Source organism: Aquila chrysaetos, chromosome 8 (genome assembly GCF_900496995.4).
Source record: "Aquila chrysaetos chrysaetos chromosome 8, bAquChr1.4, whole genome shotgun sequence".
Classification (NCBI taxonomy): Eukaryota; Metazoa; Chordata; class Aves; order Accipitriformes; family Accipitridae; genus Aquila; species Aquila chrysaetos.
Window position 1 is genome coordinate 11,722,222 of NC_044011.1, and position 15,964 is coordinate 11,738,185.

The following is a 15,964-nucleotide window of genomic DNA, read 5'->3' on the forward strand; positions in this document are numbered from 1 at the left end:
TGTGTGTGTGTTGGTTTGGTTTTTTTCTTATTTGGATGTGGTGTTTTTTTTCATCTCCACAGAACCACAATAAGCCAGAAATAACTGTAAAGCAATTTATAGATTGGATGCGCTTAGAGCCGCAGTCTATGGTATGGCTACCAGTTCTACACCGCGTGGCAGCTTCAGAAACGGCAAAACATCAGGCCAAGTGCAACATCTGTAAAGAGTGTCCAATTGTTGGCTTTAGGTAAGAGGAGGGTAGTTGGGTGCAAGGTTTCTCTGCAAATATCCACACTTTAAGTCTTCCAACAAGTACAATTCTTTCTGTTTGTTTTTCCACCGCTTTCCTGCTTGAAGATGGGATCTGCCACCCATGATGAGGCCACGGTGTGGCCTGAGCCAGTGCATTTCTGGCTCCTGCAGTACTGCTGTTAGACACCCAATGGCCCTGTGACTGACAGGTGTGCAGGGTGGGCTGTCATCGGGTGTTTTGGCACCGATGGATCCAATAGATAGCGTATGAAATATAAATGCACCCCCTGTGTTCTGTAAGCACAAGACCAAAAGGACCTGATCAGTAAGAAAAAATGTGGGCTGGCTGGCTGCTCTCCTGCTTAAGGCTTGGGAAACTAACTCATGTCAGGCAATATTAAACACCTTTCAACAACAATCTTTCCCTGCTTAGCACAAACATTGATATGTTACTGTGATGAGACTTGCGCAGTTCCTGTCTAAAGCATCAAACGTAATCTAACTTTTGTCTGTTCAAAGGAAGCTGTGATTCTAAGAGAAAAAACGAGACCAGGGATATTCTCCATGTTTTCCTCCTAAACTGTGTGATTTTACTATGAAATAGCATCATGGGGCATCAAATAGTTGGTACCTTTAGTGAGTACTGTTACAACTAACATTCATTTGTGAATGGATTGCTCCAGTGTATAAAATGATACAAAAAAAAAAAAAAAAAAAAAAGTAGGGACTAGAGCTAAACATAACTGGCTTTTTCCTCTGCTGTGGTCATGAAGTCAAATGTATTATTTAGGAATGATACAAAGCAGTCTTTCTTGTAAGTGATTCTAAGACTTTTCTTTAGGTATCTAGGCAGAAGAGTAATTTTTGGTCCCCATGCTTTCTGTTTCTCCTTCTTTCTGTTGTTTTAAAGGATAATAATATGAATCCTGAGGTCAGGTTCATCTCATCTAGCTTTAGGCATGCTGACTTCAGTCAGTCTTATAAGATTGAGCTAGCAACCCTCCTCTTTTACTATAAATATAGTTATGTGAGTACTTCCAAAAGTAATTAATCTGATCAAACTTTGTTGCCTGTCTTAAGAGGAGATGAAATTCCTCTAAATGTTCCTATTTTTCTTAATTAATGCTTGAGGCAGCATAGGGTGACAAAGCTTCAGCTCAGATATCTTCTAGATGCCTAAATTGGGGCTGATGAATCTTGTCTGTACTGAAATATTTTGTGTGGAGAAGGAGGTCATAGAGATAGAAAAGAAGAGAAAGGAAGACAAAGGAATGGCTCATTCTAAATAATTTCTACAATGAAGTTAGAGATCTGCAAAAGCATCTAGCATCTTAGCAGAAGGTAGATGTGGCCATTCAATACACAGACTCTGAGTAAAGATTTTAAACAGTTGCATCAGCATCCTTAAAAGTGAACCTTTACATTTATAGACATGTATTCTCTTGCAAAACAAAACATAAAACTCAGCAGGGGAAAAATGTGGATTGGTACTGAAAACTACTTTCAGGAAGCAATTTAATTTAAACTTTAACTATTCAGTAGCTATTCAGTTTGGTTCAGTTATCTCATTTTAGTTTCATACAAATGATATAACCTCTCCAGTCAGAACAACCATACTATAAAAAACAGTGGACGGAATCTGGAATTGAATTGTTGCGTTAGTCAGCTTTAGTTAAAAACAAAAAGAATATTGTGCTCCTGGTGGCTGCATTTAATACAAGGGATACTGTATAAGTTTGTTACCTTGTTTATACATATACATGCTCTTAAAAAAAAAAGGTAAATAAATTAATGTAATTTTTAAGCTTACTTTTATATTATTTTTATAATTCATGACTTCTCAAGTTTTATTTCCTGAAACATGTTGAGAATTTCTGAGAATCAAAATGATGTACAAACATTTAAGCTAACTGGTAAATGTAAAAACATATGAAAGTAAACCAGTCTGGTTTATAAATGTTTTTTCTGAGATACCATCTGAATACTAAAGAGAGGAAAAGAAGAACTAAAGCAATATAGTTTTAAGTCAGTTTGAACTTTACAATTATAAACTGTTCATCTATGAAGCTGATGCCTGTAAGATTTTTTGCTTCAAAGCGACTTGGGCAACAGATGCTTGACACTGGCTCTCCATGTGGCTATGGAAGGCGGGAATTTCTTTTAAATACTCAATGAGGTGACCTGTGTAGTGTGGGAAGGTTGTGAGTGGACTATGTGGGTTTCCTGTGTCCTGTGGAGCTGCTGGAGTGGCAGCGGTGCCCCTGGGTCTGCAGCTGAGGAGTGTTGGCCGTGCTGTGTCCCGGTCGCGCACACCGCCGCGCGTCAAGGTGCTTTCTGAGCTAATCCCAAAAAACTCATTATGTCCTTGTGTTGCTGCTGCTGAAAAGCAGATGACACCATTTCAGATAATAATTTGCCTTGTGAGGCTTAATGACAAGTAAATATGAGAACTAAACTTAGGAAGCTCTAATCGCTTTGTTTAATGTCGCCATAGGTACCGGAGCTTAAAACATTTCAACTATGACGTCTGTCAGAGCTGTTTCTTTTCTGGCCGTACAGCAAAGGGGCATAAATTGCATTACCCAATGGTGGAGTATTGTATACCCGTGAGTACCAATTTACTGACTGTCCTAAGGAATTGGGTTTGCATTATTCGAGGTCTAAATTTTTTTCATAGTCTTCTGTCACCTAGATATTCTGCCAAGATTTCTTTTTCATATGTTTAGTAGGGCCTGTCTTCCTGCCTTTCTCTTTTGAAGTCATCAGGGACTTTGCTAGTGCTGCTGATTTTATGTGAGCGGTGTTTGGATTCTGTAGAAATGGGTAGAAGTATCCACCTCTGAGAGAACTTGAGCTTCACTTTTGTTTTGTAAAAACCTGGAATATTAAATGTAATTTCTGTACTTGTATACTTGCACGTGCACACACACACACACTCTCTCTATAAGGGTGAGAAGTCAGAGGAAAGGGACTCACTTTACTATTGCTATACCATAGTAAAGAATATTTAATATTCTAGTAATGCAGTTTAATATTTTTAAAGGTGCATGATCTTTACTTTCATGTCCAAGATTTTCTTGCTTCATGAAAACATGGTTGGAAGAATGTCATGTTTTGTTCTGCTGAGTAATTACTGTTTAAAAACTGGTGTGTAGCTGAAAAAAAATAAACAGAATTGACAGTTTCCATCCAAAAATGGTGTGAGGTTTGCCTGCAATAGCTAACAAAAGTTAATTTTACAACACAGTATCACTTTTTTTTTTTAATCTGATAGTTGTTTACATTCTTAAGAATTGTAACTCAGTTACAAATAAATTAATAGGATAATTGCTATGTAATTTAAACGACAGTGGTGAAAGGTCTGTATGCTCAGAAAAACAAAGGCAGACCAGAATGTAAGTAGAGCTGATTTCCAATAATGTTACAAGGTTCTGTGGGTTCTTTTTGTAGCAAAAAATTGAGTTATTTTGACTGTCTTTTGCTCTAGTAGTTGGGCTTATTACCTCTGTTTTCCCTCTCTTTTTCATCCAATGTGTCTCCTGTAGCAGAATTCAAATTCTATTAAGTAGTGTTTTCATTTCATTATGATCAGAAGAAACCCACAGTTATGTTTATTTTCATTAATTCTATAACCTAATGTTAGGATTTGATTGATAAATTGGCATGCCAGGCTACATTCTGAAGAAAGTTTTTGTTGTTTTTCAGCCAGTTCTAATGTTTCTTATATTCTGCCACTGTTTTTCATGTTTTGCCTTCTCTTTTCAGAGGTCATTTTCTGATTTTCTTTTATACTGTTTTTGTGGTATGACATAGGCCCGGTTTTGCCCATACTCACATGATTGTTCTAACCCTCAGGATCTGGAGGTCTACGGTGTTTCCTTTATTAGACATCATTAAAAATACAGTGATACTGATTGTTTACTTACCTCTTTAGCCAACATAACCCAAACAATCTGAACATGTTTGAGATGTATTTTTCTTAAATTCACTTTTTTTTCTTTTTCTTTATAAAGTTCTCTCAAACCTCATCTTTAGTTTATATCATGGTCACGGAATAGAAATGTTCTTTGTTAATGCCTGTAGTATACAGAAAATTCAGAAATGGAGGTCTAAGGTGTGTCAAAATAGGTAATGCTGCCGGTCCACAGAATAAGATACCCTTCCTGTTGCATTAGTCAAATACAGATTACATCTGGTATGGGGTATTGTACTGTCCCTAGAACAGGATGGTATATTTCTGATGATTTCCAGGCTTTGTCTGAAGCAGCAGATTTAATATCTGTGAGAAATTCTCAGTTCTTGTTAAACATGTTCGCATAATGTAACTGTGAGCCATTTCATTTACAAGTAACGACTGTCATACAGAAAAATATATTCTGGAAATGGCAGGAATCCTCACTGTCCCTGGGACTAGGGACAGCTTGTATTATAATGAAGATTTCTGTTACTGCTGCAAAAAGAATATAGTTTAAAAGCAATATTAAGTGCAAAATAAGGTAACCTAAGGCAAAAGCCCCATCTTTCCATGAAATATGGGAGGAATGAGGTGAATCCACTATGGGATAATAAGGGGAATAAGATGACATTCTTGATTAAAGTGAGTGAAGGGAAGGCAAGTGTATAGGAGGTATAAGAAGGAAATTGGGGCAGTTTAAGGTAGAGCAGAATAAAAGAGATGGCATATAATTTAGGTGACGCATAAAATTAGAGGTCCAGCACTGACCTCCATTAATTTGGAAGTTGAATATGGGAGCTGGAATTTTTCCTGGGTCCTGCTGTAAGTATACTCTGCTAGCTCCATTTCTGTAAAAAGAAATAACCCATTATATGAACAGACTTCTTATATGCCTGTTTGACTTCCATAATCAGTACCTACATGCAATCCATTTTTAACTAATCTCATCTGAATTAGGTCAGGAATAAAGAATTGATTTCACATAAAGAATCCAGTGTTATTTATTATTACTATTTGTAATAACGCAGTATGGTTGCTGTACTAATTTGTTGCTAAACCTCTCTAAGTATTGAGCTCATTTAATGCAATATAATAGTCAAGAATTGCAAAATTCTTTGCAGTAAGTTAGTAGAATAGCTTATATGTTTAAATGGAATAATGCCTGAAAAATAGCATAGAGCTGGGTCTGTGAAATTAAAAAAAAATAAATAAAAAGAAAATACCAAAGGCCAATGAATTGTTCCTTAGAACCCATTATATTACAGTACAGGTAGCGTGAATAGGAAGAGTGCATCTACTCTACCTTTTTAACCAAATTCAAAGGTTGTTGATGTTAAAACGTTACTTTTGTGGCCGGTTTTCCAAAGCAGAGTACAAATACATGTACTCGTCCAACTGCATTAATAAAACCTAGCTTCTCTTTCTTTCTGTTAATGTGTATTAATACATTTATACCAAGAATACTAGCAATAATTAGAAAAAAAATGCTTCCCTGGTTAATAAAGCTGGCATTTAGAACTGGAGCTTAGTCACAGATGGAGGGAAGACCTTTCAATTGTCTTCAGGTAAGCAGTTCAGTCTAGGGTATGAAGGGATTTCTCAGAAGCTCAGTTACTACTTAAATTTAAAATAATTTGGAGAATGGCTTAAGGAATCTGTTTTTAAAATTAAATTTGCAAGGGGACAATTCTCTGTTTTAATGAGTTTCGTGATACTTTCATTAGGTGAGAATTGCTTCATAATTTCAGAATAGAGCCATTTACACCAGGTAGTTATGTGTAGTTATTGCATCCTAATCTGTAATGCCATGTAGCATTCATCCTAGCTTACAATTTAGTTTTCTTGATCCTAGAAATGCAAAAACTCATAATAATGACTTCGGTCATGTCTTTTTTCTTTCTTTTGGGATTTAGAGATGGGTGGGGTAAGGAACTGAAAACATTACTGTCTCTAACTTTGCATTTCTACTACTTAATGTAGTTACTTTTTTACCTTTAAATAGTCTTTCTCTGACAAAATTGAGAAATAGGATTTTTAATGTAGAATTTTATACAGAGATGTGTAAAAATTTTGTAAGATTTTTATTAGCATCTAATTCTGGAATACTCTTACATAAGTACCTACATGATTTATTTTTAGCTTTTTTGGAATGGAAGTTCTCTCAGTAGTGTTACTTGTGTTATATTAATGTGGCTTTCTATACCAACGGGTCCTTTGAATTTCAGATGGAAATAGTTACTGCATCAGTTTTCTTCCTCCAAACTGTTTCCACTTCGCAACTTCTATATTCCACAGTAAAACCTTAAAAGCAGCTTTTCTAAGGTAATGCACAAATATCAAATCAACAGTTCTGAAAATTTTCTCATTGCAAGTAATCTTACTTCCTGACCTCAATGAAAGTATAATCGATTCTTGTTTTTCTGTGGCACTACACTTGCCTGGCACAGCTCCTTATTTTGGGAACTGGGTTTTTTTGTAGCCTTCCTATACAAAACGATGGCAGCAGAGGTTAGCCCCTTCATCTTCCAGATAACTAGAATTTTATTTCCCTGAAAGGACTCAGAATATTATAGGCAAGACATCAGAAATTATTGGTTGAACGATAGTTCACCCTAGACTGAAATGTTTTTTCCAGGCACAATAAAGCTTATCTGCAATAGTGCCTGTTAAGACTTGTCTGCCAGGTAAGTCATCTGAAAATCTAATTACTATTGACATCCAGAGAAGACAGATACGTTCCTGAACATTAAGCAGCCTCAGTGTTTTATAAGCAACAAACTGGCATAAGTAAGTCAGTGGTTTGATCTTGACATGCTTATCAATGTACCAAGCATGACGCTTCGCTGTTATCAATATGGGATTGTTCTGTGGGAAGATGAAAGAAAACAGCAAGAATGGTTGAATCTGGCTGTTTCGCATGCAGAACATTGCTTCCAGCTGTTGAGTTCAAAGATTACTCCTTGCCTTGAGAAGAATAGCTATCTGGTCAGGGTAGTCTTTGATATCTAGCAGCTGGGCAATGTGCTTTCCTCTAGGTCTCGCTCTTAACAGTTGCTCAGATAGCTGGCTTATGTGATCTGCTACCCTTTTGCAACTTAATTTGTTAAATTCCATTAAATTCTGAGGTAAGTTAGTTACTTTTGAAATTACAGCTTGATTTCATTGGACTAAACTAAAATACACACACAATTTATAATCTATCTCTCCTCTTGGTGAGAAATTGCTATGAAATGCCCCTATTGTAAGTGGTCCCAGAAGGGTAATCTTCACAATGTTACACAGTGCATACATCACTGATGTGGCACTGACAGCCATAAATACAGTTGTTATACCTTTAATAACCTAATTTTTGTGCTATGCTATCTCATGCCTCTATCAAGGGACATGAGATGCTTTTTAAAGCTTTGTTGAATGAGGATGAATGTATGCACTTAAACATGTGTTTAAGTTATTAGTGAACTGCATTCTTAAGTGTCAATTTTTAAAAACTAATTGGAGGAATGAAGTATCTGTCCCTTTACCCCACATCCTACGCTGGGGAGTTTCCCAGCCTCCCAGTGGTACCTAGCTGACAGCTGTTTTAAGATGGATCTATCCTCATACCTGCACATACTGTAGCTGTTACCATAAGTGGGTCTAAGAATTTTGTTCTTCATTGAGAACAGTCAGGCTCATGGTACAGCTTCTACCAGATGTTACACATAAATAAAATGTCAAGAAATAAAAATATAGAGATGTAAAAAAGTTTTGTTTTTTTCTTTTTAAACTGCAAACCTTAAAATTTACTAAAGCATTTGAAGAGTATCAAATTCAAGTATCCCTACCAGAGATTCTATTAAAGAGTAAACTAAAGTCCTTTTAAATGACATAGATGTTCTTTTATACTGTAAATTTTGCATCACTGAGCATGTCCTATTAAAGAAAATATATTTTCTTGGAACTTGCTTGATTATTGTGTGTATTGAATATCTGTGTCCATTTCTCTCCAGCTTCCTCATAACTCATGAATGTCTGGCTGGGGTTAATGACAGCATTCATTAGTGAGGTTCACATCTCTTCTTGGAATCTGTTTCTATGTGTATATTGGAACAGCTCTTTGGTTTTTGTGTTAGACATAGTAGTAAGAAATGTAATTAAGAGAATGATGACTTAGGTACAGACTAGTCCTTTTACATAGGTAGGTGCAGTGAAAAGAATGGGAAATTGTTTGGGCTTTCATTATCACTTCATTATTTTTTCTTTGAAAAAAGTGAATACTGAGAAGTAAATACGAGAAAATGTATGTATTTATTATAAGTATTATATTATTCAAGTTATGTGTTTTATGTTTATTATAATTTTTATACATTTTTTAATTTAGAGCTCTCCAACTGGTTTATTATATTCTTGGTAGTACTTTTTCCCAACAAAGATTTGTTCTGTTTCCAATATCTTAAAAATATACACCAACTGTTTTTTTAACCTACATATGAAAACCATGTCTCAGCATATTCTGTTTTTCCACTGCTTTCCATGTAAATCCCAGTTTCTTAAATTTGTGTTGGTTTACAAGGAATTTTATCTGTTTTTAGTTTGTGACTTATGACTCCATTTATGCCTGGCTGGTATATTGAAGAGTGCTAATAGCAGTTTGTCAGTTACAGATTTTCGCCTTGAGAGCTTCTGCTACAGATGGTTTTTTACTTATTTATGTGTGCCAGCCATGGATCTTAGTTATTCCCTCCTAAACTTTGTCCTGTTCTAAGAAATGAGATTTTAAATTGAGTTTGAAAGCATGGTCTTTTGGCTAAAATTTTCAGCGAAGGAAAGATTTATTTTTTTTCTTTGCTTTTGAAGTAGTTTTGTAACTATAGTGGTATTTGTGCTATTGAGTTGTGTGCAAATAGTCGAGATGTCATGATGCAAGCAAGTGTACAAGCTGCCTGTTGGTTTTAATTTAGTAGATAGATGCTACACAACAGTACCAGGCTATTCTTTTTTGAAAGTAAAATGTTATAGTACATCTCTCTTGGCATGATTTTGGATTGGATTGTGTAATGTGGTTATATGCAAAAAAAAGAGAAGAAATACTTCTAAGAGTTGCATCTTAGTTGCGTGTAAATTAAAATAGTTCTTCCATATCTGCTCAGATTTGACTGGTTAGTATTTATTGTCTTCAGTCAGTACACAGTCATATTAGTCTTTCCAAGGAACTGGGTCAGGCTGTCAAACCAAATAAAGAGTACACCAGAGGAAAAGTTTGGCAGCTCAGTAGACATTTATTTCTGCAATGTGTAGGTACTAAAACTTTTATTCCTTGGCCTTGGGACAGAGTTCCATCTGCTGGAGTTACTGTTGCGTGAGAACAAGCAGCCCTTTGGGCTGCCTCACGTTCCTTGTTTGGATGATGCAGTGATTGGAGCAGATGCTTTCCCAGAATGATTTTGTGAGCCCTCCCTCAATTTACCTGTCACAAAATTCGGAGGTTCAAACACCTTTTAATCCCAAATTTGCTCAGTTTTACTGTTACTTGTAAAATCCACATGTGAGAAACTCATAACGAACATCAGTTGGATTATCTACAACATTTATTGCTCGTCTGATCTGCATTAGAATTTGTAACTGCATATGTTATACATACATTACAATACGTAGTTGAATAGGGAAGTATTTTTATGTTTTGACAATAGAGAATAAAATGAGAGAATAGTTTCCCTCACCTGCTTCTAGGCCTCTTTGTAGTACGTAATAGAAAAAATTTACAAAACTGAAAAGTCTGTACTCTGTTTTCCCTATGGATATCCATCCACTTTGGCATTCTTTTATGCTAACAGGCTTCTCCCAAAGCAGAGGGTACAGAAATACAATCTGTAGTTTGTTACAGGGTTTGGGCTGGAAATCTGTAGAAGCCATTGCAAATCTTCACTAACGCAGGAGGTGAATGGGCACTTCTTCACTGCAGTTACAAGAGGAAATGCTTAATAGTAACTGCTACGTGTGATAGGGACCATTCTGTTTAAGTACTCAGTACAGTCTATAAGCACATACACTTTACAGACATATCATATACTAGTGTTTCTTCCTGCAGATCTCTTTATTGCCATTTTCACCCTGTATTTTATGGCTTCATGTTTTCCTTGTATCCCTGCTTTTGTACCAGAATTAAACTGAATAGTATTACCAAAGCAGTGCTGCCATTATTGCTGTGATTATTTCCAGTTAAATTGATTTTTAAAAGCAGTTGCATCAATTTTTTGTTCTAAAGAACACAATTAATGTCATGTGGGGTGAGGGATGGGGCTAAGCACTTCTTGGTTTTGGAAGAGGCTGCATCAATGGAGACCAGTAAAAAAGCTGGGGGATGGGAAGGAGTTGTTGATTGTAACTTGTAAATTTAGACTTGAAGAATCTTGTGGATAATTTTTGTACTAGTCTTATCCTGCGATAGTAAGGAGGTGACTGAATCAGTCTGTGAGTTTATTACTTCAGGCACTAGATGTTCTTATCAGGCCTGCCTCTGACTGTGGCTTTGAACAGTGCCTGTACAATGGCTGTCACTTCATCTGTGGGGTTTTTTTGACTCTGGAATGATACAGAGAGTGGCAGAATCCTGTAGGAAGAGATCTGGCAACTTGAGAAAATGCTCATGAAAAACTTGGCCATTGAAGCAGACAATGGTATAGCACATACTGCTCCCATCTCATGATAAAGTTTTCTAGTTTAGGTATAGAATGGGAGGCAGGGAGTATTTTGTGGCACTTTGTGAACAGAGAGGGCTGTGTTAGGTTTGGGGTTTTTTGTCGGGTTGGTTTGTTTTTGTTTTTTTTAAACAAAGCCATTACTGTGTAGCTGTATTTTTTCAGCAGAGCCATTACAAGGTTTTTCTGTCTGTGGGGTGAGTCACAAGCTTCATGTGTCAGTATTCTGTCAAGATTGCTTTCAATGGCTAAGTGTATCCCCCTGTATCTGACAAACTGATTTGCCTTTTTTTATTTTTCTGAAAAATTAAATCTTTGTGGTTTGTAAGACTGGTTATAAATATTTAGCTTAAGACTTGAACCTGTTTCAGTTTTTCTCTAATTTATAAAGTAATTGGTAAATCCAGTGCATTTATTGCTGAGAATTTGAAGCCTTGCTGTTTTTTCCAGTAGGAGAGAATTTGTAGATGCACTATCGTTATTATAGTACCATATTTCAGGACACTAAAAAGGCAATTTTAATATCATTAACATTTTTAAGTTCTCCCTTGTATCGTTTTTCAGGACAGTAGCAGCACTATTATCTCAATGCTGTTTAGCAATGTTCAATTTAATTTCTTTTAACTTTTTAAGACAACATCTGGGGAAGATGTACGGGACTTCACGAAGGTGCTGAAGAATAAATTCCGGTCAAAGAAGTATTTCGCAAAGCATCCCCGACTTGGCTACCTACCTGTGCAAACAGTATTGGAGGGTGACAACTTGGAGACGTAAGCTTGATTATAGAGTAATTGGTCCTGTGTCACTGGCCTATGCCATTAAAAACAAAAAAGTGAAACCTGAGAAATAATCAACAGCGGTTGTAGAGCCTTGTGCTGTATTATTTTCTATGAATTGTTTTGCAGTATTTGAAAATCTTGCCTGTTTTTGAAAAAGTAATATATTTTATACTTTGATTTTTGTAAGCATTTTATCATGAAGCCATGGACTTTAGCAAGTAGTGTTGGAGGGGGCTGAATGGCTGTTTTACAGAGAACACTTTTATAGCTTTGGGGAGACTGGGCTTTAGGAACTGCACTGCTTATTTGGTTACGTCAAGGTCCCTGGAGTTAGAAATCTCTGAGCCAATTAGGTTCCTACAGGCTTCAGAAATATACATGGCCTAATAAAAGAGAGCACTCTCAGTGTCTCCACAGCATTATTTATGGTGCTGGCAGAAATACTCTACTTTATTTACTTACTTGGTAGTTGTAAGCAAAGGACACTCTTAGAAGAGCAAAATGAAGATGTGTTGAGAGGGCACTAGAAGTAGTTTCATGGATTGACTCTCCTTGATGTCCTCTGCGGCATGACTGTGTCATCTGAACACAGCACTGCATAGCTCACAACAGCAAATGTGAAGCTTCAACATATACGCTCTGCTTGCATGCAATAGCCCAGTGCCATTGTTCACGCTCTTTCCATGACCGGAGGACTGTGCATTTTATTTACAATAAACAAACAAAACCTGCTCATTAGCAGTTTAAGAAACAGAAGGAAGTAATCTGAAAACTGGCATTATTGATGGCCTGGCTTCTAAGGAAGCAACACACATTCAAATGTTAAAATGTTACTCACTGGGACTGTCTTCAGCTGCCACCAACACAGGAAAGCAAATCTGCTTTGACGTGATGAAAGTTTGCCAATGGTGCCAGAAATTGGAATGTCAAAGCTGTAATCACAGGTCAGGATAAAACTCGCTTGGTCCAGTCATGTGGGAAATATACAGATAAATTGCCAGCATCATGCCGAGGAAACTATTGGTATTGGTTCTCTCCCCTGCAGGTGGCAAAACTCAGAAATACATTCCTTTAAATAAAAAAATAAAGAAAATAAAAAATCCTAAATAGTTACTCAAGTGTCAGAATGTAATACAATATGTATTTACCTCTGATTATTTTTATGCAGGCAGAAAATAAGCCTTGATATACTTTGACTTATGGTGGGTTTTTTTGTTGTCAGTAGTGTGTTTTTCCCCTTGATTTTTTTTTGTAAATGTATTTTCTAGTTAGTTTAAAATGAAAGCTCCAGTACTTGAGCAGAATTTAAATGAACCGATTATGGTTCATGAACTGCAGATCAATCAATAACGCTGATATGGTATTTTTTTTAAAATTGATTTTTATTTAACAAAATGAAGTATGTAAGTCAGTCTCCTGTCTCTCCATGATACATGGCAGTATCTGTTGCTGTCTCTTTTCTACATCAATTGTTGCCAATTCAAATGATCTAGGTGGGTTGCTGGTTAAAATATTTTGTGTTTCTCCAGCTTTCTCCTGCTTAAATGGCACTAAAGTTTTTGTTTCATAGTTTCTTTCTTTCTTTCTCTCTTTTTCCTTTTTTTTTTTTTTTTTTTTTTTTTTTCTTCCTTACAGTCCTATCACTCTCATCAGTATGTGGCCAGAGCAATATGAGTGAGTATGCAGAACCCCTTTGTCTGGAAAGCTTAGTATACTGGTTGTTTTCTGTTAGCTCAGTTGCAACTAATCTGATGTGCATGAGCTTTAAGGCATGGCTGACTCAAAGCAATAATCCCCTCAGCAATATTGTGAATTTATTTATTTGTCATCAGTCTAACTTACTTTAAAAATAACGTTTTCTATATCATAAATTGCTTTAGACACCACTGATTTTATTTTATTATTATTTTTTTGTAAACTAGTCCTTCCCAGTCTCCACAGCTGTTTCATGATGACACACACTCCAGGATAGAGCAGTATGCTACTAGGTAAGAGTTTCTCACCAGTTCACTGCATTTTGTGATTGATTGCTGCAGATTTTAATATACTCTACTGGCTGGACATTACTTATTAAAAAGATATAATTCTCTGTACTCAGAAATAAGTGAAATGTTTTTAAATCATTGGCTTCTGAATACAGTCCTTAACTGTAGAATAGATGCATTAAATCCATCATCTGTCATACAGAATGGAAACTGTTGCAGAATTACTGTGCGTTATTCCTAAAATGTACTGTTTTCCTTTTGTTTCTTCATTTTTAACCTTTGAAATAAACTAAACTTGTTGGGTATATAATTTTTCCCTGTAGGATTTTAGATCCAGAGTTTCATTTTCTTCTGTGAAAGGTTGACATTATGCATTACCATTAACTTTTAGCAGAGCATATAATAATTATAGATGCTTTATGTTCTGGCTTTTATGGGGTCACCCTAGTCCTTTCATGATAAAATGTCTATTCGGCTAAGTCCATCTCAGTGCTTCTGTGTTTTGTTGAACTCTCTTCTGTACATTCAGGGCTGGTGACGGTTAAGCACCAACCAGAGATACCCTCTCAAGAATAAGTAACCACCCAACTTTTAGGCAACGAAGAAATTAATCCATATTACCATGGGAACTGACTTGGTTTTGCTTTGGGTATTTTTATTGTTGTATCTGCTCTCCACAACTAATAAACAATGTTAACTTCTTCAGCTTTTTGAATAGAAATTCAGAGCTTATGTCATCCTTAACTCCCCCCCCCTCCCCAACAATGAATATTTTCATCCTTCATTAGTAGCATAGTGTAGTGCTTTTCAATTACTTGGAACATGTCATTCATATAAATCACCCAACATTTCTTTGAATCTATAACTTAGGCCATGCTGTAATCAATTAAAACCCATGGAACAAATAAATTAGACTTCTCTAGAAAGATGTGAGAATTTTCTGTCTCCCTATGTCCTTTTTTCAGACTGTGGTGCCACAATGCTGTGGCTTTCTGTGCCCAGATGAAGCTCGAACTCTGGACTCACATTAAGGATCAAGGGAGATCCTAGGTGCAATACCTGTTTTCGCTCTCATCCCCCTTGGCTCTTAACAGTTCTGCTCTGGATTAGACTTGCCCGAAGGAGGACCATGCACTGTTCAGGGCTCTTTCAGGATACAAAGCTAAATCTTTACCTGCAATGTGCAGACATTGGTTAGCAAAATCAGAAACTTAAAAAATAGTAATTACTACATAAGCAAGCTGTCTAAAACTATTCAAAATGTTTTTCCTCTAGTAACAATCTAAAAAATGAAGACATAATTCTGTAACTTTCACATATTTTTTATTGTCTGCTTTCTAGTTGGATCTTTTATTATGCATTTTCATCAAAGACTTAAAGATGCTGAGCTAAGCCCCATTACAAAGGTGACTTGTAAGCATGTTACCATGAACTAGACGTGTTTGAGATGCCCCAGAGCAGAGATGATCTGAATGTCTGTAGTCACTTAGAAGCTTGTTCTTCACTTCAGGGAAGGTGTTGGAGCACAATGTCCCACCCCAGCCATGGTGGGACAAGGTGCTCAAACAACATCCTGCGTGTGCTTTTGTTTATCCGCCTTCAACCCTGAGAGATATTAACAAATGTACAGCTGGGCAAGCTTGCTCCGTGCTAAAACAGAGTTCCCATTTCTTTAGGGCCTTGCACACTGTTTTCAAAAAGAAGTTTGAAGATGTCTGTAATAATGCATAACACACTTGCAAAAATATGTGTGAAATTAAGATATCTTTATAGTAAAGGAAATAGCTGTATTTGGTGCAGTCCAATGTATATGCACAGCATTGAGTGTTCTTAGATTTTTGTATGTGTGTCTTACATACATAAGGTATATCTTTCCTAGAAACTTGAATATACAGAAAATTTCTGCTGTGATTTTAAAGAGCTGTATGGCCTTTTATATATAAAGTATAATAATCCAGTCCTTTTAGATTAATTCCTTCCAAAATGAGGAACCATAGGCAATGACTCCCTGTAATTACACTGGTTTTTGTGTTGTTTTCCAGGACTTGTCTGTCCACAGTGTGATGTTATTTGCCAAGCATAATTTCAGATGTTGCATGTGCTATATTTAAAAAGTATTCATCCTCTTTTGTTAGTCCAGCTTTATAAAATTCAAAAAGAAAACCATCTGCAAAAACATCTCTTTAACTAATTTTACCATGAGAGTTGTGGTGATGCTAATGATAATTATACTAGCGATAGAAAATATACTTGTTCCTTGTTGCTTGGCAAGTAGGATTAGTTAATCATGGCACAAGTTTCTCATAAAAGTCCTCTGGATTATAGGGATTTGTC

The 15,964-nt window shown here is 36.2% G+C and overlaps 1 protein-coding gene across 8 annotated transcripts in view; it reads left to right on the forward strand.

The window, feature by feature from the left end:
- The window catches only part of UTRN (utrophin), a 392,954-nt gene that overhangs the window by 353,441 nt on the left and 23,549 nt on the right, over positions 1-15,964 (forward strand). For all 8 annotated transcript variants that reach the window (XM_030021907.2, XM_030021906.2, XM_041125129.1 and 5 more), the window contains 5 exons: positions 63-229; positions 2,729-2,840; positions 11,500-11,636; positions 13,281-13,319; positions 13,568-13,633. In XM_030021907.2, coding sequence (XP_029877767.1) covers positions 63-229; positions 2,729-2,840; positions 11,500-11,636; positions 13,281-13,319; positions 13,568-13,633 — 521 coding nt within the window. The remainder of the gene's footprint in view (positions 1-62; positions 230-2,728; positions 2,841-11,499; positions 11,637-13,280; positions 13,320-13,567; positions 13,634-15,964) is intronic.